This window comes from Triturus cristatus, chromosome 1_1, assembly GCF_964204655.1.
Source record: "Triturus cristatus chromosome 1_1, aTriCri1.1, whole genome shotgun sequence".
NCBI classification, from domain to species: Eukaryota; Metazoa; Chordata; class Amphibia; order Caudata; family Salamandridae; genus Triturus; species Triturus cristatus.
The window spans coordinates 819,764,337-819,790,418 of record NC_140579.1 but is presented as its reverse complement, the minus strand read 5'-3'; the positions used below and the strand labels follow the sequence as shown (position 1 = coordinate 819,790,418).

General features: G+C 46.8%; 1 protein-coding gene across 4 annotated transcripts in view; it reads left to right on the top strand.

The window, feature by feature from the left end:
* Window positions 1-26,082, top strand: part of LOC146871121 (26S proteasome non-ATPase regulatory subunit 11) — a 922,247-nt gene that overhangs the window by 555,439 nt on the left and 340,726 nt on the right. The window contains exon 12 of one of the 4 annotated variants that reach the window (XM_085650290.1): window positions 11,082-11,847. The exons of the other annotated variants lie outside the window; for them this stretch is intronic. Within the exon in view, the coding sequence (XP_085506416.1) occupies window positions 11,082-11,090 (9 nt within the window). The 3' untranslated portion in view covers window positions 11,091-11,847. Of the gene's footprint in view, window positions 1-11,081; window positions 11,848-26,082 lie in introns of those variants that run through there. 4 annotated transcript variants of the gene reach the window in all.

Here is a 26,082-nt window from a genome sequence, read left to right as displayed (position 1 = left end):
GACACAAGGCGGAAGAACCCTACAAACATCCTTAGGTAGCATCGAAAAAACTAAGGGGAATCAAATAAGTTGTTGGACTCAGAGTTCTACGAGACTGCCTTGGTGCTGAGAGAATCATCAACTGACGTGACATTGAAACACAAAGAGCCCCACAGACCCGAAAACAGGTATACTAATAGAGGATATCCCTTGGAAAAACACTCTGCTGAAAGACTAGAGGTAAAGGGCAAAGAAATCGACCGATGTGGAAGACCCAGCTCTGAAGCAGAAGCCGCTGACCACAACCGATGTTGGATAGATCTACCTTGGAAGAAAACGCACTTCGAAGCCAAAATGGTGGGGATTCTACACAAGAAGAGGTATTTCGACTCATCTCTTCAAGAATTTTGGTTCCCATCAAAATCTTCGAGGGAGCCGACCCAAGAGGTGGCAGAGCAGGTTGAACTCAGACAGCCCACTACACCACAGCCACAAGATATGTTCTTCGAAGAGCAAGTTCAGGAGGACCATGGAATATTTCAGCACAGCAACATCGACAAGTGGCAGTACCTCGAAGCTGGCTTGCCAGAGGAGGGAGTAGACTCCTGCACTTCGAGGCCATTTCCTCTGGAAGACACCTTGATGTACAATTTAATGCTGAAAAGGGTGGCAGACTGGTATAGGTCCAGCTGGAATAAAAAGTACATACTTGCTTTCTTCTAGAAACCTTCCTACCTTCGCAAAGCAGTTGCCAGTATTTTCTGATGCTTCCCAGCATTCTAGATCCAGAAATGGAGGCATTGAGGGAGCCAGCAGCCTGCAAGGCTGTAACTCAAAGGTTCCAAAAGAAATATAAACACTTTCACTTTACATCTGTGGAAATGCAGTGTCAGGCTCAGACATGTCCATGGCAAGAAAGAGGGTCAAATGTCTCATCTACCAACCTACCACTGGAGAAAGAGCAAGTGAGTTGAAATGGTGGGGCACAAAATGGAGAAAGGAACAGCAACACAGTGGAGGATTGTTGTGCTCTTCGAAATCAGTGCATGCACTAACACTGGGAAGAGGTGGGTGAGGTAATGAAGCACTCCCCAGAGCAGTCCCAAAGACGGGCAGTTGCAGTCATAGAAGAGGAGAGGGCCATTGCCAAAACATTCCTGAAGTCTACACTCATTCCACAGATACAGCCAGCAGGCCAATGGTCACAGGTACGTCTAGCTATGGATTTCAGGGTTCAAGAGCGAGGTGCAGACAAGCATCTTCAACTCATTAGTGGATGACACGCTGCAGCAGGTTAAGAATATCGCATGGCCAAATCCATGCAGGTGCTGCTGTTTAGAGGTCACCAACTGAGAGGGGCAACCCCACAAGAAGTCCAACTAGATGGGGAAGTTTCCAGAGCTACTCGTTCAACAAGCTGGGCAACAACAGTTTAAATGCATTCGTGGCAGCTCCAAGCAGCTGAGCACCAGCCCTTTAGGGGTAGAGCGAGCGGGACCAGCCAGCCCTCCAGCAGAGCAAGCTTATCAAACAAGGGACTCCACATACCAGCCCCCCACCACAAAAATACCAGTGGGGGGCAGAATAGGAGCATTCGTTCAGGAGTGGAGGAGGATTACATCAGACAAATGAATCCTCCACATCATCCAAGATGGTTATTGCATAGAACTTATAAAGATACCTGGTGTCCGACCAAAGAAATTCACACTGAAAGGAAGAAAGGGGATGCCTACAATACGTAGTGCAGGAACTCTTAGAAAAGCGGAAAATGGAGAATACCCACAGCAGAAATCAGTCCAGGAAACTACTTGGCATACTCCTTAGTTCCAAAACTGAACAATTCATTAAGATCAATTCTAGACCTTCACTTTTTAAACAAATTTATAAAAACACAAACAATTCAAAATGAGTCCAGGAGGTCATCCTAAGGCTGCGGGAAAAGGAGTGTGACGGCTATAGACCCAAAGTGCACTTATTTACACTTATTTACACATCCCCATGAACCACAAGTACACAAGGCACATACGTTTGCATCAACCAGAACCGTTATCAGTTCACAATGCTCTTTCAGGATCAAGTCAGCACCCAGAGTGTTTACAAAACGCCTAGCTTCTGTGGCAGCATACCTACGAAGGAAGCAATGCATGTTTACCCTTACCTAGACATCTGGCTAGTCAAGGCAAGCTCACAAATCAGAGAAGCACGGTCATGGACACCCTTTAAAGAGTAGGGTCCATGATGAACGTAGAAAAGAAGTCACCAATGAAGTTTCAAAGTGAAAAGATCTTTAAAAGAGCAATAATCAACACTGTGGCAGCGAGAGCTTTCCCTACCCTCAAGGGGATTTGAGCCATCCCAGAACAGTCTCGCCTCTGCCAAAAGTGTCAGTGTCTAACAGTGAGTACCATGGGTAAAATAATGAGCAATATGGTCTGATTTCCCCATGCAAGACTACACATGAGACTACCCAAGGAATGGATCCAAAACCAATGGTTACAGGCAGCAAGAAGCTGGGAAGATCTAGTGGCTGGAACACAAAAGGTACTGAAAGGGATTACATGGTGGAATGTGGCCAACATAACAGTGGACAGACATTACGGTAAACATCACCACATGTGCATCCACAAATGGTTGAGGGAGAGCACATGAGATAACTAAAAATCAGTGGGCTATCTATAGGGGAAAAATGATCCAACACACAAATGTCCTGGAGCTCAGGTCTATCTCCTTGGTCCTAAATGCCTTCCAGACGCTGGTGAGGAAAAATACAGTGCAAATCCAAATGGACAACACAACCACAGTGTTCTATCTGAACCAACAAGGAGCTACAAGGTCTTATTTGCTATCAAAACTAGGTCAGGAGATTTGAAGATGGGCTGATCAGAGAAAAATAACTTTGATAGTTCTACTCCTGCCAGGAGTAGATATTGAACAAGCAGACAGATTAACCAGACAAGCATCCATATAACATGAATGGCAGTCAAACAAGTGCTTCAAGAGTGCTTCCAGCAATGGGGCATGCCAAAGATCGACCTGTTCCCAACCCCCACAAAAAACAAAATGCCAAGACTTCGTAGCCAGATACCCAGATTTGGGTAGGCTTCCCCACCAATTGCTCTCATACCTCTAGTGATAAGTGAAAACAGTCACAAATGACACTGATCTCAATTGCTCCACAGTAGGAAAGGCTGGAAATGGCACCTTCTCGATCAGTGCTGGTAATAGGCAAAATATTACCCAAGCAAAGAACTGCGAGAATCACTCGTATCACTAAAAGAAATCGCGGAGGCCATTAAGGAACTAAACACTCGTAAAACTTTGGGTACTCCTGGCAAAATGGTACGAGGCGTGTACTGGTAGGCTGGCTGGCAGACTGCTGTAGGTATTTCAAGAAGTGGGGATAGGGGCATTTTGCTGAAAGCCCCTCAAGAAGCACTGATAGTAGATTCAAAGGTTGATCGCACTCTGCTCGTCACACCAGCAAGTTGCCCCAAGGAACTGTGGTAGATGTAGTGGCGACAGCGAGTACGCCTATGCCACGATGTATGTAGAAAAGTATGTGTTGCATTAGCCATCCCTGGACACGTGTTTCGAGGTAGTTGCCTCTCGTCAGCAGGGAGCAGGTCAGTGTAAAGGGGTGCCGCGTGGACTGCCAAAATGTAATTAAAACGGGTAAAGTACCTCTCATGGCGCGCAGGTGCAGGTCCAAGGCTCGTCAGCCCGTTGGCTCAAGGGAGCCGTAATAAATGATTCAAAGGTTGGTCGCACTCTGCTCGTCACACCAGCAAGTTGCCCCAAGGAACTGTGGTAGATGTAGTGGCGACAGCGAGTACGCCTATGCCACGATGTATGTAGAAAAGTATGTGTTGCATTAGCCATCCCTGGACACGTGTTTCGAGGTAGTTGCCTCTCGTCAGCAGGGAGCAGGTCAGTGTAAAGGGGTGCCGCGTGGACTGCCAAAATGTAATTAAAACAGGTAAAGTACCTCTCATGGCGCGCAGGTGCACTGATAGTACTACGGAAGCAAGGGTAGCACCCTTAGGACTTCTTAAGGCCGACCGTCCACTTTCTCTGCTCAAAATGAATAAGGTACTGGGAAAACTGCTGGCATTGTGGTTAAAGACTATAATTGGACACTTAGTACGCAGCAATCAATGTGGTTTTGTATGGGGTAGGCAGGCAACAACATCAGATGCCTATGTCATGTATTGAGTTAAACTTTGGCATTACTGAGGAACTGGCTTTGTTACTGAGACAGAAGGTGTTTGACACTCATGGCATTATTGGTTTGCGGTACTAGATGCCATGAGTTCTGGCTCCAATTTATAGCAATAAAACTGTTAGCTAGAGTGAAGACAAATGGAATAGTGTCAAAGGAATGGAAGCTTGAGACAAGCGCGTGGCAGGGATGCCCACTTTTCCAATTTCTGTTCGACCTGGCAATGGGGTACCTAACGAGTCTACTACAACACTCCATGAACAAGTGGGCAGTAAAGATTGGGACCCCCACACATTTGGTTTTCCAATATGCATATCTTTTGCTGCACCTAAGTAAACCAGCAAAGGCAATTTCACCCCCACTGGCAGTACGTAATGAATTCTGCACAAAGTCTGGCCTATGAGTAAATAAAAGTAGTTTATTTGCCAAATAGCCTGTCTATCTAAGTTATCACAGAATTTACTGATCCTGGATGGTCGGCAACATCCCTAGATGTGGCCTACAAAATCATGCCATACGTAACGCAATGTATCAAATATGGAAAGATACCCAGAGTATTTCTAAGATATCCGTCATCTTAGGTCTCCTGGTGTTGGCAGATGAGGGACATGGTATCACTAGGTTTTATAGTACACTAAGAGATTACACAATTTGATAACAGCTGAGGGCACAATCACAGCGTGAGGCGGTTTGTGGAACAAATTTTAATTAAATCCAGTGGGGAGGTATACCTACATTGGAGGTGTCTGATAATGCAAGACTTTGGCTTCTCCATTTTAATTTCTTGCACACAACCTATATAACACCAGTTAAGCTACATAAAATTGACCTACCTATACTGGCACGAAACCTTTAGCTAGACTGATAAATGGATTAGTGTCAGAAAACTGGGAGCTTGAGAGGCACACTGCAGTGGTACCCACTTTCCCCATTGTTGCCTCAGATGCAATTAACTTAAGACGACTTTTCCATTTGGTATGGAATTACCCTGGGATAGGGACCTACTGGGTAAGGGTAACTAACCGATAAAGTAACCCACAGCCGCATCCCAATACAAATTACCCCACAGACCTGCATAGTAGGCATTAATGCCTTTAAGTTTGTAACACAAAATTAAGAAAATGTTTATACACTTTACCTTGCTGTTAGCTAAAAGACAAATTGCAATCACATGGATGAGCACCTGGGAACCAACACTAACCAGCATTGGCATAGCCAATAGGTCTCCCCTTTGAGACCTTATAAGTGTTTAGCCATGCAACAGTTGATGTTTTTGCAGGAAGGATATTGTGCTGCATAACTAAATACTTATAAGGCCCCAAAGGCGAGACCTATTGGCTATGCCAATGCTTGTTTTGGTTAAGGAAGGGGGGTGATGTAAGGAAAGGTGTTGTAGTATGTGGCATAGGAATGTTTTTTTGCAAAAGTAGAATATGCTTTCTTTATATTGTTGCCCGTTATGTCATACACATTCCTTCTGGGAACGATGATGATATCAAGTTCTGTATTAGTTCTGGAACTTCAGGCTTTTGCCAGTTGCCTGCTGTTCTTTAGACCTGTCGGTAGTTGATGCGGTTGTAGGTCCTTTTTTTTCATTAGAGGTTTAACAATCTAACTACAAAGTGGCTTCTGTTTATCTTTGGATTGCTTGGGTGGGTTGCATGATCTTCGTGAAGCGGCTGCTACACTCCCATATTACGCCTCTTCCTATATCCTTTGACCCTGCATATTATTAATTAATGAGACAATATATTTTCACTGAGTCCGGACTCATTAAGTCTGAAACTTGTCTGACAGCCCAACATCGGGTAAACTCAGTGAGTCGTCTACACTTAAAACAAAAATACGAATAGACATCGATAGAGAATCCCGAACTATCAGAGCAAAGCGTAGATCACTGTGGCATCTAGGTCTATAGGCAATTGGTGTTGTGCAAAATGCACGGGAATATAACAGAAGTATTTTGTGCGAGACAGAAGTGAGAAAAGGGTGCTGAATAAGTGTTTGAAGGGAGATGACAGGATATTATGTGTAAAAGTGTGAAGGGGTACTCTGTGTGTTAATGAAGTATTGGTGTGTTTAATGGATGCTCTGCGTAACAGATCAGCCTATGTTTTTAGAACACAAATATGCTTTTGATTGTGGGAAGGTGAGTGCGTGAGTAAAGGGAGAAGAGAGAATGAAGGATGAAAAGCGGCGGACAGCAGTGCAAATGGAGTAAGAAGGGAAAACAAGCGCGCGCCTCGCGCTGAAAGTAAAAACAAAAACAAGGAATGCGTGTGACGGGGGGAGCAGGAGGTGAGCCCGGGAGTGGTGCGTGCGTGTGCAGTCTGCTCATTTTCAAGCACTGCACTCGTGCTTGTGGCGCGCCCCTGCTCGCTCCCGCAAGGTGGATGCCGCCACAAGCCCGAGTGTGCTTGAAAATGAGCAGAGCGACTGCTAAAGGCTCTCCTAAGCAGCGCATGCGCTCTGCGTAGGCGAGACCTAAAAATCTGTATTGAAAAGTTGCTGAATGGTGTCTGGCAGAGCAGATTGCAATGAAACTTACCACAACAAATGAGAAACTACAGAAGGATTTAAATACCTGGAAAGCACTGGCAACCGACTTGGTGTTCTATCCTGATTTGAAGCTCCCATTAATTTATATTTGAAACTATATTTGTACTTAAATTTGGCTCCGTTTTTATCAGGCTACGTGGTACAGGTCTGGCTTGCTTAATACATGTTTGTTGCTGTACATTGGAGAATTAAAAAAAAGGAAGGAAAAGGTGCTATTGTAGAAATAACGGTCTCACCAAAAGTATACTTGTGCAATCTTTTCATGTGTAGATTTTTGCCCCGATGACTTGTTTAAAAAAATGTATATATTGCTACATCCATCAGACGCTTTTGGTCGCAGGGATATATAGTGTTTGTTAGATGTCCTAAAGCACTTGCTAGCCAGAGCGAACAGCTGAGCTGCTGCTGCTTATGTTTCTTCACTTTGTACCAATCGTGTACAAATTCTAGTAAAATCTAGTGAATTTAGATCGAGCCCGGGCAGCTCATGCCTGTTAACTAAAAGTCTGCAGGAACTGCTCATAGCCAGCTCCAATAATGTGCTTGCCGCTATGGTGAATCTCTGCATTCTAGACGTGTGCTGTGTTGGGGGGGCACCTTCCACATCTCAGCTGCGCAGAGGCATCAAAACATTGCGCCTTGACATTTAAATCCCATTCTAACCAGGGAGGTACTATGCGTGGCTCCACTACAATGCATTGGACTGCTCTTTAACAGAAAACAGTGCGTAAACAGCATCCTATAGTAGGCTGCATTAAGGGAGCAATACCTTATGGAGGTCCTTTTAGCACACTGAAGGGACACCTAGTAGCAGCCTATGGTACTGCACCCTGTCCTTGCTTTGTGAATTTATTTTTGCTTATGCTACTGCTGGGATAATTTTTACAATAAACATAACTAAGAAACATTGTCATTTGCAACACTAAGATTCAACTTTCACTAATGCAAGACTGATTGCATTGCAAATGCTTGTTTCAAATGTGCCCAATAACCCAAGTGTAGAAATTGTGGTTATTTCTGCAACTCTGAATTTGAGGTTACCCATACTATTATGTGTTCAGAAGGAATTTTGCAAAATGTATTTTTTGTGCACACTGGCTTTGGAAGCCTAAAATGCAGTTTTTATGTAGATTTATAGAGCGCACTATTACCTGGGAGGGTTTCCTGGTACTAAGTAGGTGTGAGTCTAGCAAAACCTTGGGCCTAGTGTGATTTTTTGAAAATCCAGATCTTTAGCTTCTTGCGGAATTCAAGAAGTGATGCTGAGGCTCTTTTGTAGTGGCAGGCCGTTCCAAGCTTTAGGATTGATGTAGGAGAATGCTCAACCACCGTATCTGGTTTTCCATATGTGCGGGATTTGTGGAATTAGTAGTCCAGACAAGCAGAGGTATCTGGAAGATTTGTGAAGGCAGATTTGATTGAGGTATGCTAAGCCACTATTATGTAGTGAATTGAATGTGCGGGTGAAGCGTTTGAATAGTGCTTGTTTGTGTATGGAAAGCCAGTGGAGCTCCTTCAGGTGTGGTGTGATGCGAGTGTGGCATGGGACGTTGTGATTCTGACTACCGAGTTCTGAATGGTCTGCAGCCTCCTGAGAGTTGATTGTTGATCTCTGCATAGAGGATCTTCCCGTAGTCAAGCATGCTTGTAAGGATGGTGTATATTTTTTTGGGTGTTGATTGGGATTAGTGTATAAATCTTCCTCAACATCTTCAGGTTATGGAAGTTTGAGGCAGTGACTGCATTGACTTGGGCAGTCACGTTGAGTTTGCTCTTGATGACTATCCTGAGGTTCTAGGCATGGGTGGTAGACGTGTGTTGGTTCTAGCTCTATTGACCACCAGGTGAAGTGCTCTTCCTGAAGTTTGCGATTTTGGCCTTTTGATTTCAGCTTCAGACAGTTGGTCTTTATCCAGTAGCTGAATTCTGTCATGCAGGCATTGGGGGGGGGTGTATGAGTTGCATATTGTGGGCATGGGAGATGGCATTGATTTTGTGAGTGGATGATGCTAGCTAGAGAGATCGTGTGCCTTGAAGAGGGTCTGGTTCAGGGAGGATCCTTGTGGAACTCCTCAGATGAGATCCTGCATGTCTGAGGTGTACATGCTAGGACTACCTGGTTCTTCCAGTCAGGAAGCAGCACATCCATTGGAGTGTGTCCTTGGATTCTAATGTCGTGTAGACATTGGATGGGGGTGGGGTAGGAGACTGTGTCAAATGCTGCTGAATTGGAGTTGATTGGGAAAATCATCAACAAACACCCCACCGAATACCTCAGACCTTGTCCGGGAATGGTAGCACTGAGATCAGTCTGTAGTTGCCATGCGTTGATGGTACGTGGAGGGTTTCTTCAGCAAACTGAGGCCTTGTGTGTATTTTCCGGCATCTGGAAAGGTCGCTGAAGAGGTTAAGGCATTCAGAATGGATGTGAGTTTGGTGATTTTAGGTTGCAGTCCTCTGGAGTAGGCGTGTTGGTGGCAGGGGCCCAGTCGGGCCCCTCACTGGATGCACTTCATGGTGACGGTGGTTTCTTCTGGGATGATGACAGGCCATATGGATAGCATTTGTTCTTTGGATCACATCAGGAGGCGTTTAGGTCTGTCTAGTCCAGTTGTATGTTCAAGTTCCTGTAAACGCAATGAATAATTACCACAATTTTCTTGCTAAAAACTGTACCCCACTTGGGTGGATGGGCCTATCCTGTACTACAGGAAATTCCTCAAAAAGCAATGTCCAGACATCACATTTTTACTATGGAAAATTGCTCATGTTGACAGTGTGTAGCAGCGGATTTTGGGCCTGCATCCCATGCAAACCTTCTAAACTCAGATTTCGAAAACCAAGACACCAGGGGTATTCCACAATGTGAATTGCATGGACCTTACTAAGTTTTGATACCCAGTATGGCCAGCAAAACCCCAAACCTTTATAAAAATGATGCATTCTTCATGCTTTTTTGTGAATGGAAATTCCTAAATCTGCAGGATTACACAAGTCCTACCATCCATCGCTCCTACTTTTGTAGATAAAAGATGCCCCACTTCTGTGGCTGGCCCTAAGGCAATCGATGCAATCGGCCCCAAAACTTAACATGCAATCTTGATTTCCTTATCAAATCTAACCTTGTTAGGTTGAGCCTGCCAGGCAGCACAGCTGTCTAGTTGAAAAAGGACTTGTTAGCTTCCAAGAACGTGCAGTAGACTGAAAGCCAGCCCATTACTTACCATTGGTTTGATGCATCACTCTCATGCTTGCTTCTTATTCAATGGCTTGTTTTGTCCATCAGGTTTCGCCATCTCCTGGATCATATTCTCTTTATATGTGCCCTTAAACTGCTCACTTGTAGGAAAGTTTTTTCTTTTTCCTCAAATACTCCATGAGAGAGAATCCCCTCTCCTTCATTTCCCCACCACCCTTTTTTTAATTTGAAAGTTACTTTAAAAAATGCTTTTGCGTTAATTATTTATCTTTTTTGGATTGGTGTTGAAGAGGCATTCGCATCATAATGGAGGCACACGTGTGTAGTAATGAATCTAAGCTTGAGTTAATACACAGGTGCACACCTACACAATGACACATCCACATCATTGCACCTATTTATTTCCTCTTTTGTTCATGGTTTACAGTGTTAGGATTTTTTGCTGATGCTGTACACAGAACAAAATGCATTGACAAACCAAATATGTCTTGCAGGCGAGACTTAATGATTTTGCCATTGCTTGTTTGGTGATGTGTGTTGGTCAGGAAAGTCTTGCTTGTTAGGAGCCCCACACAGTGTTTTTATACCCATAATGCCGGCAAATAACATTTTGGCTACAGTGACTCATTTAGAAGAAAGGTACGGAAAATCTGTGATTATAGTCACACTAAATATTATAAAATGGAACCCATAACTTACTGTTGTAAGCAGTAAAGCTGCATCAAAGCAGCAACCATTTTACTGTCCATTTATTCTCCTTTTCATGTATCAGCCATGGGGCCAACACTCATTAAAAAAAAAAGTGCTATTCAAGAGCCCATCACATTCATATACCCAAAGGACTGAAATGCACTTGTAATGTGGTGGAAGGAACATCTGCCACTTTTTGATGGAGGATGAAGATAAGCGGGTCACAATCAAGACCAATGTACCTATTGACTGGAGTCGGTAAAGGCACAGTGCTGCAAATCTACTACCTGAAAACCTCCTTTCTCAAGTCTCCCATAATTTCTCCTTTGTGTAATGCAAATTGAAATGTTGGGTGGCACACTGCAGAATTTGAGGGACACTGAGGCGGTATTACCTGTCTCTCCATTGACTCCCTTTTTGTCTCATTCTTGGCAGCTCTGGTAAGGTTGGCATGTGTTTGTTGGAGGAAGATGTACTGAAAAGTGCTGCCAAGCCCACCTTAAGTAAAGGAAAACAAACCTTAAAACACACCAACTCTAGGGGAACAGCTCCAGTACACAAAAGGTTGCTGATGACTGCTTTCTCCCAGAAACTTCATCTTGTGTCCGAGAAGTGAATGGCAATACACAACATACGCATTGCTGGCTGCCATTTACATCAGATGCACAGCCGGCATCTTGTACCAGGTGCAGGTCTGACATGCAGCATTGTAAGGCTGAAGCATCTGGTTGTGCTGGGCAAACCCCCTCAGGCTTCCGGACTTCTCCCATCAAACCGTGCAGAGACACTAATGTGGTCTCATATATGGTGGTCAAAAGATGTCTGCGATGTTGGAAATTGAGGGCTGGTAGTTTCTCACTTTGTAAAGGACTGCACTGCCTTTTTACAAGCTTCTTAACAGCCAGCCCCATGGGAAACTGTATTCTGTTGTTCCTAATTGTACCACAAGCAGGTGTGGCTAGAAAGAACTCTGAGAAGTGGAATTCCAGTATAAACTATCTGTATACAAGTGGTGGTTCTTCAATAAGACATATGTAACACACCAAACAATGTTTCCACTGCTACCAATAGACACTGGCAACTTGGCGGTGAAATGCTGTGTACTGAAGCGAATCTCTGATCTTTTGAACCGCCTCGCTAAAACTCACACAATGGAAATAATAATGGAAAAATAGATAATTGCCCAAGTGAGCTGAATATCATTAATACGTGTATTTCTATTATTGTAATAAGAGGACTTTTTTGGGATGCACAGCCAGATTGATCCTATTAGTGTGGTTTGAATGTCAGAAGATTCTTTCTTTGCAATTTATACATTTGTTTGAATATTTCAATAACCTTTGTCCACTAGGGTTGTATATGTGAGAACTTGCATTTGGGTCATTTTTTCCACTAACTACATATACATGTTTTGGTATGTAGACAGTATTATGTTTGTTTTGCAAACGTGACAAAAAGCATCAGAATGTTCTTTCTTCCTGCGACCAAGCCAACCACGGAAGATTTCCACTCCTGTTTCAAGACTCTGTTCCTGTAATTTAGAGACAATCAATTTACTCAAAAAAGTACCCAACTGGTAGTAATCGCTGTCTAAGTACTACAATGCAAACTTGCCATTACACAGACAAGGAGGACTTTTACTTAAACTAATCAGCATACCCGATAACCTGGTGGGTCATGATTCATCAGTGGGTGGGCTAATCCTCTCCTCTGTGCCCTTCATAGAATTTAAACTTTCTGTTATGATACCTAGGACGTTTTTTATTCTAGGTCAGTACTCGTAGGCAAGGATTAGGCTATTTTGTAGGTTGTGCAACACCAGAGCCTCAGTGGAGGAGACTGGTTTGAAATAAATGATCTTGATGGTTGAATCTGAAGACCAGTCCGCTGCATTCAGTATCCTCCAAGCAAGGCTTTCAAGGCCATTGCACCCCTAGTAGTGTGTACCAAACGTTTTGGTGTCAATGCCAGCCTCCTGCATTATCCACCATACTCATTGCGCTATGGTCGGGAGGAGACAGCCCTAAAGAGCTTCCTCAGGGCTATCCGTAGCTGCTTTTCCCCCGTGAGGCCGCTGCTCTGCTGTCATGGACTCATAGGCCTTTATGCACCTTACGACACACATCTTGGGTGCTTCCAGAAATGAGCATTGGCATAGCCAATAGGTCTCGCTTTTGGGATCTTATAAGTGTTTAGCGATGCAACAGTTGATGTTGTTGCACCAAGGATATTGTGCTGCGTAACTAAATACGTATAAGGTCCCAAAAGCGAGACCTATTGGCTAAGCCAATGCTTGTTCATACTAGTATTTAGGCTTTAATTTTGATTGCTGGCCTAGTGCAGTGGAGTTAAGTACTCAGAGCATATGTGCCGTCTCCTGCAAGATGTGGTGACACTGCACAGTGTCCAAGTGCACAGAGCGGTTCTAAATATGCCATTTACCTACGAGCCCTCTTGTGGGAAATTAGATGTGTGCAGAGTGTTCAATGTGCTGCATCAGAATGTGTGTGAATTGTGGGATCCAGCGAGCATAATCAGCACAGGTGTTTGTGCCCAGATTCGCATCAGACGTTAGGTGGAAATTGATGTAGTACCCTATCCTCTAGCCTACTTCTTTCCTAATCCTCCCAAATACTCTACTGTCTTTTTTCGGTGCTTTAATTGTGAACCTGAACCTGAAGGCTGCATCTTGGTTTACTCTGTGCTACATATTGTGTTGGACTCCGTAAGTGGCTTAGGACAATGCATGAGGTAAATGTGTAAAGGTCACTGTCCTGGACTGTGTTGGAAAAACATCTTCCACATTTAGGTTGCTGCTGTAAAGTAGACACTGGGATATTCATTCAAGCAAAGTTACGACAGCTGCCTGTTCATATATGATTAAGGTCAGCCATTGTGAGTGACTTCTATGAGCATTGCTTGGGAGTGTGCTCTGATGTGAATAATTCACTTCCTGTTCTTTATAGAAGATAACATTAGTGATTAATTACATAGGCATAAGTCCTTTGCAGATTTGTTTGGGCACAAAAATCGACCATGTTGCTTGCAAAAATTGCTCCCAACCAAGAAAACTGAAAAACACACTTGCACAGGAACCACAATATGATGAGATTGTATCTGTGAGCCGCGCACACGCAGTTCGCTACCTTTTAAGGGTTAAGGCAGGCTCACTGCAGACAATCTCATGCCATTATTTCAAGGAGAGTAATGAAATTTCATTTAATTTGTCAGGAAGAAATTGCTAATGTTAAAAGCCATTTAATAAAAAAGGGGCGACTCATTTAAAGGAAGCCTTTAAGTAATTGCTTCGTGTCTTATAGGCCTCTCACTAGAATATTTACATTACCGTTTTGCGGTGCAAAGAGGCTTGCACTGATTCCATCACTTCGGCTAAGACAGCAGCATGGCAACAATTTAGTAGTTCTCAATGTGGTCATTCTTAGCCTAGCCCCTCTCTGACCTGTGCGCCTTGCCTTTTTTACAGCAGTGTATAGTAAATAAAATTATTATTGCACAATGTAATAGTACCCAGCGTACCTACTTGGGAAGTTTATAAGGATCCGTTAGCATGTCAGGCATTAGAATTACTGCACGTCTCAGCAGCAAGCGTTTAACTCAATTAGACAGGCTGCCAGCTACAAGGGCGAGGGGACGAGGATTGGGATGAGGTTTACAGGGGGTGGGGGGGCAGTCTGGGGAGTTTAAAGCTGGCTTTGTGAAGAAGGGAGGGAAACGTTCAAGGGTGTTCCTAGTTAGAGACCAACCACGAGCACAGCTCTGGAATCACGTCACCGGGTGAAGAAGGCACGTGTGGTGAATGCCTCTTCAAGCCGTGTGAAGGTGACCTTGTAAAACCTTGTGGAAACGCCACATCCTTTGATGCTTTTCATTCCTGTTGGGCCATCTGGGCTGCGAACACGGTGCGCTTTATTATTTCTCGCGCATACAAATCATCAACAGAGCGCAGGCGTCCTTGAAAGTGAAACTGATCGCGATCAAGTGAACATCAACAAAGGGGGCGGGAAGAAGGGGAACACGAAAATGAAGCTGACGAGGAGGGAGTGGGAGAAGGTAGGGGAGGGGATTCACGTGCTGTAAGGCTTAATGAGCCATTACAGAAAGCCAGATGGCCTGTGCATGTTCACGTGCGCGGACACGCACGATTGAGGCCAGCAAAAGCCAGTGGGTAGCATTTTGAAAACCCACTTACTAAATGTCTTGCAGAGCAACGCATGCGCTGGCTCAGGCGAGACCTAAAAACAGGTAGGAAATCACCTGAGAATGACATTTGGAAGGGGACTCCATCTGGAGTGAAGAAACATCACATAACATCATGGCTTCTGACATCCGCAAGAGGTTAGACTCCGAAGGATGGCCAACTTGGCAGATAACTGCTTCTGAGAAAGGTATTTGTTACTATGCCAAACCGACAACCAGTTCAAAACCTTAACGTCCCAAAGATCCATATACTTGGGCTCTGGCGGAAGGGATAAACTAATCCTGCGAAGCAGATTCTTGACTAAAGAGTATTCCCCAACTGAAAGACCCGGGACTACCGCTGGAACTGCCGAGATCGCCGACCTAAAGCTATTGACTGAGTGATAAGCCATTCCATCTGAAGCGAGGGAGGCTAGGAAGTTGAGGACGTGAGCTTCTGCCACAACCGAATCCAAACCTCATTGCTGACATCCACTTCTCCATCGAGCCCAGGCCCAGCATTACCTCTTGATTGTACCATCTGCCCAGGCTCAGCGAGGAGATCTGCTGCGTTTCTCGAAAGGCCAGTGACTTGCCATTGAGACCTGTAATTCTCCACACCATAAGCAGGAGGCTGCCGTTCCTCCCCAGGGTGTGAGGTTTCCCGACAGGATTGTTCAGGAGATGGGGATATGGGTGTAGACGGCTTGGAGAAACCTAGGAAAGTCCCCTAGAACTGGAAACCACACATGCAACTTTAACACCGGAGTGATCACCACCAGATCCACATTCTGCCGGTGCACCCGAGTAGTCAGCCTCATGATCATGGCAAAAAGGGGGAAAGGCATAAACTTGCTCCACCGGCCAATCCTGGAGAAAGGAATCGGTGGCTACTGCTTCCGGATCCAATCTCCAGCTGAAATACCAGGGAAGCTGATGATTGAGGCGTGACGCAAACAAGTCGATCGTGAAGGAGCCCCACAGGGCCAGAAGGGCCGTGAACATTGCTCGGAACAGTCTCCAGAGGCTTGCGTCTCGAAGATGACACGATCGCCAATCCGCAACTTGGTTGGCCGATCCGAGATGATGTTCTGCTGTCACTGAAACAGATTGCTCCAGAAATTCTTGGCCTAATCCACAAGGGCTTTGGACCGCATACCTCTGGATGGTTGATGTAGCGGACCGCTGCCACATTGTCCATCTTGAGAAGGGCACAGGACTGCACCCAGTCCCTGGTCCAACACCTGACCGCAAAGAAACCCGCCATCAACTCTAGGCTGTTGATATGGAGGGACTGCTTTGCAGTGGACCATCCTCTTCCGGGGGTGGAGTCCACCAACTAGTCCCCCCAGCCTGAACTGTTGGCATCTGACTTGATCACTAGACCTGGTTGCGAGCCAAAAATTACGTGATCATTCTGCGCCTCCATATTGGAGAGCCACCAGTTGAGCTTTTCCTTGGCTTTGTCGGATAGGGGGAACATAGGGGAGTACTTGAGGCCTCGATAAAGGTGAGACACCTTGGGACGTTGATGGGCCCAAAAGTGGAGGGGTACCAGGAAAATTACCTGGATAGAGGACAATAATAGTCCTACCACCCTGGCAGTCTGGCTCGGAGGTTTGTAGCTTTGCTAGCTTTCTTCGCGCTGGATCTTAGCTACATTCCTGGCGAGCAGGCTCAGCGTTGAGTCCACTGAATTAATTACAAAATCCAGAAAGTTGATTGAACAGGTGGCCAAGAGTCTGGACTTCGCTCGGTTGATAACGAACCCCAGCAACTGAAGCAGATCCACCACCGTTCGAAGGTGGCGATAGAGGGTCTATGGGCATTGGTCCATGAACAACATATCGTCCAAGTTGTAAGAAAATGGCTCTGTATATACTGCACCAAAGTAAGGTTCAGTGTGCAGAGTCCACAGTCCCCAGAGATTTGGCAGAGGCTAAAATTAGATATAACCTTACTCTCTAAAGTGGTAGCTTGGTCGAGCAGTATGGCAGTATCAGAGGACTGTGTAAAGCATTTTTTTTACACACTCAGCAAATGGTCTCACGCACTCAAGAACTGAACTCTAGGCCAATTGTTTTGTATATAAAAATATAGTTTTATTTTAGAACCACAAGTAGGTATCAAAATACTTTCTCAGAATGAAATGCTCTAGTTGAATACTTTCAATAAGCAATAGACTTTTAAATGCAATAGTTACAGTTGTTGCCATAGGCAACACAATTATAACATTGAGCTCAATGGGAATTTTTAAGTAAAGGCTATCAATTATTTCGCATAGGTTTTTTTTTTACTCGGGGCTGGATCCTGGCTTAAGCCCTGGTGCATCTCCTGTGAACAGTTGAAAGAAATTGTTTTTGTTACACAGGCGATTTTTAAGGAATATTTGTATGTTTCAAAAATCGACACTTAGAAGAATTTCTGGCAAAAACCAGGCAATGTTATCCTATGGAGGAAAGTTTGGTTATCGGAAAATCGCAGTTATAATTACTTTTCAGGGTCAGTGCTGGGCACCAAGATCCAGCACTGGGATCTCTCCTGGTAACAGGTTGCAATTTCGTTTTCGTTGATCGGCTGATTATTAGTGAATATTTTAAAGTTTCAAAACTCGACAGAAAAATTTCCAAGTGAAACCAGTCAATGTTACCTTATGGAGAAAAAGTAGGTTATCGGCTTTCAGGTAAGTACTCGACTGGCAGAGTTAAGGTTCTGGGCATAGACTCAGGGGTCTTCCAGGGTCAGGTAGGTACAGTTGGTTCACCCTCAGTGACTCTAGGGCGGCCGGGTGCAGAGAGAGTTAGGCCAAATGTTATCCTATGAGGGAAAGGGGGGCCTTGGTTGGTTGCTGCTGACTAGCAAGCCACACGGCTGTGGGAGCTGGGCTCCTGGTCACTTACTCAGGGCAAGCGGGGAAGTAGTTTAGGACAAATGCTGCACTTCCAGGGGCACTCGGGTGGCTAGGTGCAGGGTGCTTTTGAGCCATCGGGCGCTCAATGTATTTCAATAGAGAAGCTACAAGATGCAAAGGCTGCAAGCTCAGGGACGGAGATTTTTCAGGTGCGACCACCACTTCGAGAGGTAAGTTGGGAAGCTGTAGGTTAGGTAGGCACCCAGGAACTGGGCACAGGGGGCCGCCGGGTGCCGTGGTGTCTTTTGGCGTCGGGAAATCTTACCCTCTGCTGATCGAGGTTGTGGGGGGCCCTGGAGTTGTGGCTGCAGGTGTCGTCAGGAGCTTCGAGGAGGGTCCTTGGGTGCTGGATTCTTGGTCACAGTCGCCGGGGGGACGTCCTCGTGGTCTTTGTTCACTCAGGCACAGGCCGGGCTCGGCGGGTGCAGAGTGTGCTGGATTCGCGGTCCCTGGCTGGCACCAGAGGTGGTTGCTGTTTGAGCAGAACCACTGCTTGTGGGAGTGCCAGTTGGTTAGTCACAAGGCAGTGAGGTCCTCCAGGGTTTTCGAGGTTGCGGACCACAGGAGACGCCGGGATTTAGCAGGAGCAGGTTCGAGGGTCGACAGGCCTGTAGGGCTGCGGCCAAGTGAGTTGGTGGTGTCCTCTTGTTAGCAGCTGCATGGCAGGTCTTTCTTCTTGTTTCGAAATCGGGATCTGAGGACGGAAGGTTCAGGGTGCCCCTAAATACAACTAAATACAAAATTTAGGGGTGTTACAGGTAGGTAAAGGTCAGGGACCAATGCATCTCTTCCCTCGGGTAGGAACACCCCCTAGCCTGCCACTCTCCAGTGGGAGGGGGGCAGGAGCCTAGTCCTGATTGGGTAGGGCTCCCCAGCCTCAAGATAGCGAGAGCCCGGAGTTGTGCTTCACCTCGCCTCCCCCACCTGAAGGGTGGGGTTGGCAGAGGCTGGCACACCCCCTTTCCTCACTTGGGTTTTCCCGCCGATCTTCCCGCCAGAGTGGGGGTCAGAACCGTTGGGGGCCAGTTGCTGAGTACAGCAAGTGGCCTGGAGAAGCTCACAAAGGAGGCATGCCTTTTGAGGCTTCCCCTGCCCATCCCCGGGGAGGAGACCTAGCACCTCGCCCAGGATGTGCATTGTTGCAGGCCCATGAGTGGATGGCTCTCTACCCAGGGGGCCAGCTACATGTCTGCTGGGTGGCAGCCTAGGCAGCCTCTCAGTCAGGATGCTGGTTGTTGGTTAGTTTCAGGGGGCATCTCTAAGATGCCCTCTGTCATGCATTCTACATTAAATCCCACACTGGCATCAGTGTGGGTTTAATGTGCTGAGAATTTTGATACCAAACTTCTCAGTCTTCAGTGGAGCCATCATGGTGCTGTAGAGTACGTGATGACGACCTCCCAGCACCATATACTCTTAATGGCAGCACTGCACTTAGTGCCCAGGAATGGACCTGGGTTCTGTCGGGGGACAGGGCTCATGCACCTGTACCCACACCACTGGCATAGGGTACCCAGCTAGAGGGGTGACTGAGGTATGCCAGGGCAATGTGTTGTGGGCATGGCACACAGGAATGGGTGCCATGTCGACTCTTTGTTTTGTTCTGTGCCAAGACACTCAGCCTGCAAAGGCAGTGTGTGTGTGTGTCAGGGTACAGGGCCTCAAAGTGTGGCACAATAAGTGCTGCAGCCCTTAGGGGTCTTCTCTGGTCACAGTGCCCTGGGTACCTATGGTACCATTTACCAGGGGCTGACATGTGGCCTGAGATGCCAATTGGGTTTAGACTTCAATACAGTTTTTAGGGAAGGAACAGAGGCCCTGGGCACCTGATTGGCAGGAGCCCAGGGCACACTCCAAAGTACATCAGCAATTCAGAAAAAAGTGGGGACATACATGCAAGAAATATGGCACTTTCTCACACAAGTACACAATCATCTGCATTCCCCACGCTCTGACATTCTAGCACTGGCCCTTGTACCTTGGTGAATCACCAAGGGGCCAACGACCGGCCAAAAGGAAGAGAGGTGAATCTGAAAGTTTGGTTCTGCCATTGGAACTGGAGAAACCAGCGATGCAGTGGTAAAATTGGGACCGGGAGGTACACATCCTTGACGTCCTCCCGGACCATCCAATTGTTGGGCCGAAGGATGTGGCAGAGGAGATGAATCCCCTTCCATCTTGAAGTGGCGGTACACCAGCCGCTCATTGAATTCACGAAAATTGATCACCGGGTGTTGACCCCCATCCGGCTTCTGTACCTAAAACAGATTGCTCAAGAACCCTAAAGGATGTGGAGTGGTAGGACAAATCGCCCCCTTAGTTAAGAGCTCCTGTACCTCCCGTTCAATGAGAGTGGCCTCCAGGTCGGAGAACAGGAGTGGCATGGGTGGAATGGGATGGCTGGAAAGGAGACACATAGAACTCCACGTGGAACCCTTGCACCGCCAGAAGCACCCAGACATAGGCTTTAAGAGCCTGCCAATTGTCTATGAACTGTGCCAGACCCCCCCCCCCCCCCCCCCCCCCCCCCCCCTCCCCCCACCCCCAATTTCTTGCCCAAGGACCGGTAATATCCAAGAGCTTATCTTGGCACCACCACCAGGAGAGGCCGATGCCCTTCTTAGGGTCTTTGATGTATTTGGCCAAGAAGGTGGCTGTCGAGAATGTGTTGGCGTGACCACCATCTTACTCTCCAAGGAAGGCCCTGAGCCGAGAGCAGACCTCTTATTTAAGTGGTTTGCACAGCCTACCGGTGTGAGTAAGTGGCTCTGTATATACAGTTCCCAAAATAGGTACAGGGTGTACAGAGTCCACAGTCCCCAGAGGTTTGGCAGAGGCTTACTCTCTAAAGTGGTAGCTTGGTCGAGCAGTAAGGCAGTATCAGAGGACAGTGTAAAGCATTTGTTGCACACACTCAGCCAGCAAATGATCTCACACACTCAATAACTGAACTCTAGGCCAATGGTTTATATATAAAAAAATATATGCTTGTTTTACTTTAGAACCAACAATAGGTATTAAAATATACTTAAAATGAGATGCTTTATATAAATACTTTTGCAATATGCAATTGACTTTTGTAGCAAGTTACAAGTGGTTGCAATAGGCAACACAATTCTAAACACAATAATGCATTGAGTTCAATGGAAGTTGCAAGTTATTTTCCACAGATTACTTTTAGGATTGCTTTTGGAATTCCAGGACTGGATCCTAGATTCAGTCCTGGGTCAGTACTTGGAATCAAGTGATGAAAGTCGACTTAATTACTGTGATGATTATTAGACAATATATATATATATTTTTTTTTAAAGTTGACACTTGGAAAACAGTCAATGATTCCTATGGCAGAAAATTCAAGTTGCAGGTATAGTATGTTCTTGTTACTTTTGTAATCCAATACTGGGTGCCTAGACTCAGTACTGGGGCCTTTATCCAAAACAGGTAAGTAATTACGTTTTCAGATATTATGCGATTTTTAAAGAATATTTAAAGTTTGCAGAAATTGACACTTAGAAGAAATTCCACAGAAAAACAGTCAATGATTTCCTATGGGAGAATATTGGGTTACTGGTAAGTACAGTTGTAAGTATTTTTCAGAGTCAGTGCTGGGCACCAAGATCCAGCACTGGGAGCTCACCTAAGAGCAGGTGAGTATTTTCATTTTTGTTACTCGGCTGATTTTTGGTGAATATTTTAAGTTTTGAAAAGTCCACACTTAGAAGAAATTTCAGGAAAAGCCAGTCAATGTTACGCTATGGAGAAAATTGAGTTATTGGTTTAAAGGGAAGTACTTGACTGGCAGAGTTAAGGTTCTGGGCATAGACTCGGGGGTCTCCCAGGGTCAGGTAGATACAGTTGGTTCACCCTTAGCGGCACAAGGGTGGCCGGGTGCAGAGAGTTAGGCCCAATGTTATCCTATGAGAGGTAGGGGGGGCCTTGGTTGGTGGCTGCTGACTAGCAGGCCACGCGGCTGTGGGAGCTGGGCTCCTGGTCACTTACTCGGGGCAAGTGGGGAAGTAGATGGGTGTAGAGGTTACACTGCCAGGGCCAGTCGGGCGGCTGGGTGCAGGGTGCTTTTGGGCCTTCGGTCGCTCAATTGATTTAAATGGGAAATCTCCGGTTTAGAAAAAGACTGCAAGCTCGGGGACGTAGATTCTTCAGGTGCCACCACCACTTTGAGAGGTAAGTTGGGTAGTTGGAGGATAGGTAGGTACCCCAGGATTGGGCACAGGGGGGTGCGGGTGCAGGGGTGCCTTTTTGTGTCGGGAAATCTTACCCTCTGTTGATTGCGGTTGGGGGGGCACCTGGTTCTGAGGCTGCAGGCTTCTTCAGGAGTGTTGAGGGAGGTGCTTGGGTGCCGGACTCGGGTCACAGTCGCCGTGGGGTCGTCCTCGTGGTCTTTGTTCACTCCGGCACAGGCCAGGCTTTGCGGGTGTAGAGTGGGCTTGGTTTGCGGTTCTGGGCTGCTGTCAGGGATTAGAAGTAGATTTTGAGTAGAGCTTCTACTCATGGGAGTCCCAGTGGGTTTAGAGTCAAAAGGTAGCCAGGTCCTCCGGGGTTTGTGAGGTTGCTGGCCACAAGAGATGCCGTGTAGGAGCAGGTTCGAGGGTCGACAGGCCGGTAGGGCTGGGGCCAAAGCAGTAGATTTCTTCCTCTTCTTAGCAGCTGCATGGCAGGTCTTTTTTCTTCTAGCTCTTCTTCGGATTTCGGAATCTGGAATCTGGGGAAGGAAGGTTCAGGGTGCCCCTAAATACTAGATGTAGGGGCGTTACAGGTAGGTGAAGGGCAGGGACCAATGGGTCCCTGTCCTGGGGTGGGTACATCCCCTATCCTGCCTTTCTCCTGTGGGAGGGGGTAGTAGCCTAATCCTGATTGGGCAGGGCTTCCCATCTTCAAGATGGCGAGAGCCCGGAGATGTGCTTCACCTCGCCTCCCCCACCTGAGGGGTGTGGTTGGCAGGCTGGCACATCCCCTGTCCTTATTTGGGGTTTCCGGCCAAGCTTCCCGCCAGAGTGGGGGGTTGCAGTGGCCAGGGGAAGCTCACAGAGGCGGCATGCCTTTGAAACTTCCCCCTGCCCATCCTGGGGGAGGAGATTTAGTACCTCGCCCAGGATGTACATTGTTGCAGGCCCAAGAGAGCAGGGGCTCTCCTACCCAGGGGTCCAGCAACATGTCTGCTGTGTGGCAGCCTAGGCAATCTCAGAACAGACGTGGATTGAAGGTTAGGTTTTAGGGGGCATCTCTAAGATACCCTGTAGGGTGTTTGGTACATTAAATCCCACACTGGCATCAGTGCAGGTTTAATGTGCTGAGCAGTTTGATACCAAACTTCTCAGTCTTCAGTGTTGCCATTATGGTGCTGTGGAGTTCGTGTTTGACGAGCTCTCAGCACCATGTGCTCTTCAATGGCAGCACTGCATTTACAGTGCCCAGGAATGGACCTGGGTACTGTAGGGGCACAGGGCTCCTGCGCCCACACCACTGGCATAGGGCACCCAGCTAGAGGGGTGGCTGATGTATGCCATGGCACTGTAGGTGGTGGGCATGGCTCACAGGGATGTGTGCCATGTCGACTCTGTTTTGTCTTGTACCCAGACACCCAGCCTGCAAGGGCAGTGTGTGTGTGTGTGTGTAAGGGTACAGGGCCTCTAAGGGTGGCACAAATGAGTGCTGCAGCCCTTAGAGGCCTTCCCTGGTCACAAGGCCCTGGGTACCTAGGGTACCATTTACCAGGGGCCGACATGTGACCAGGGTTTGCCAATTTTGGTTTTGTGTTTTAGGGAAGGAACATAGGCCCTGGGCACCTGATTGGCAGGAGTCCAGGGCACACTCAAAGTACATTCAGCAATTAAGCATAAAGTGGGGGCATACCATGCAAGTAAGATGGCACTTTCTCACAACCGACCACATACCTGCCCACTTTATTGCAGGGGACCATCTCCTAGGAGTGGCGGTGCAAGAGCTCTTCGCCTCAGGAGGTCTGACTGGATTCCCTTGGAGTGTCCTTAGTAGGTACTGAGTCATAGGGCAGGTTGGAGGAAGGGCGTTAGGTCCGGTCGTGGTCAGAATCCCCACCTGACCCCACAAGAGAACCATCGGAGGGTGTGTTGGGGGGGGGGGGGTTGGTGGTGGGTGGAAGCATTGAGACCAGACTCTCCTGCAGTGGCCTCTGACTGCAGGGGGGTGGGGGGTGAAAGGCAGTTGGAAGGCATCCAGGTCAACCCCTGCAGGATTTGAGCGTTGTTTGCACAGGTTCTCGGAGTGGGCGAAGGGAATCTAGGGGACAAGGAAGATCTTTCCTCGGTGCGATGGGGTTTTAGGCATACTTGTGCCATCTCCATAAGTCTCTTCTCCAGTGGGGCCATTACTTCTGACGACACCATGATTATGGAGGCTTTCACCGCATCACAGAAGCTATCCGTGACCAGGAAATACTTGACATCTTCATAATTGTCCCCAAGCATTTTCAATGAGGTAAGTATACCAGCTCGCAACCTGGCTGTAGAAGGTAGAAATGGGGAGTATTGGCCACTGACTAAGTTAGAGGGAGCAATGTGGCTGGGCGAGTCCCTGAAGTAAGAGCCACAGACCTTGTGAGGTCTTCACTAATGTTGGTACTTACAGCCCTTGTAAAGGTATTGATAACTCAGGGCCCACAGCCTTAATGGCTCCAGCATAGGGGTGAAGGGACCTTAACAGGGGATGCTCTAAAGAGTCAATGTGGACCTAATCATGCTACTAGGACCGAGGCAGACCAGTCTCGCCCTCTAAATAAGGCACAGGCATGACACAAATCTCACAGCCTGGGCTTTTTCTGCCTGCATTCTGGATTGATTAGGTCTTGCCTGGCGTTGCAGTGCAAAGCAGTGCTCGCTGGGCGAGAGATATTGTAAGAGAGTAGATTTGAGAAGTACTTGAAGCCCCGCCTCTCATTTTCATTGGCTGGCATCACCGTTTATGCTAAACGGTGGCCTGAGATTGGAAATTAGTTTTTTTTTGTTGACAACCTTTTTCCTTTTCCTTCGGCCGATCCGGACTGGGTCGTCTGCTTTGCTGCTGTCGCAAAGCAAATTCTTATCTTTATGGGCGCCATCTGTTTTCACTCGGCCAGTGTTTATTTTTGCATGTCGCTTTCACTTAAAGTGAAAGCGCGATGCAAATATAAACAAGCGGCTGAGTATAAACAGATGGCTAGCGCTTGTTGTTTTATGTTTTATTCCGGGTTTTGCCGGATTCAAGCCACATAAACATTGTTCAGCGAAGAGAAATAAAGAGAGAATGGAGAAGATTTGCCAAGGATCACACATTTAGATCACTTGGCATAGCAATACAGTATAAAAATAAGGCATGCTCTTTTTCCAGCTAACCGATCAGCTCCATGGCGAATATTTCGAAATGTTTGCGCTTGGGATAAAATCAGAAAAAATGTTTTGTATCATTGTCGATATTTTCCAGAGTCGGGCATGAAGCAACTAGATTTAATATAAGTACACAGTACACAAAGGGGGTTGCACCAGTTAAAAGTTGACTGATTTTGCTAAGCATCTAGTACCAATGTTCACATTTGGAAAGTGGGGAAAGATAATTGCTCAGCTTACTAGAAAAAAAGCGACCTGATTACAATATTAGTTTAATGAATGTTGCCCTGGTGCAGTAACTTGCCCTGTTTGATGCATTTCATGTTACACAAAGAGCTGAATCCATGCAAAAATGACAGGTTTCGGGTACGTTTTTTTAATTTTTTATTATGCATCGCATATGCGCCCCTGGGACCAATGGTGAGTTGCCTTAATTTATACATCTGTTTCACATTAGTAAATAAAAGAAAAAAATCAGTTTGGGCGTGTACAGCCAGCAGGTTTGACACAATATCCTCTAGAATGCATACATTTATAGCCATACACGAGTGCAACTAAACAACTCACCTCAGATAAGTGGGTAGTGTGTCACATTGAGGCCATCACTCTAGGTGGCAAGTGCCCGCAGCCTCTGCAGGCTGCTCGGCATGACTGCACTTGACCTTCCCCTCCGGCCCCTGCTCGTCCCCTCCTCGCTCTGCTGTTCCCGTGCGCGCGCACCTGCAGCAGGCCTTGAGCGCTAAACTTAGATCTCCCACCTGGGTCCTGAACCCTCACCGGCGCTGGCATTACCGGCAGCGTGACAGCTTCAGTGCGCTGTCAGTGACCTTGCCCATGTGCATCTCGGCATAGCAACACGGCAGGTAGTGGTGGAGCCCACTCAAGTCGTGAGTTATAGACGCCAGGGTGCAGAACCCTAATTTCACACAGCGGAACTACAGCGCGTCTCCCATTGCCCTGAATGTCGGGC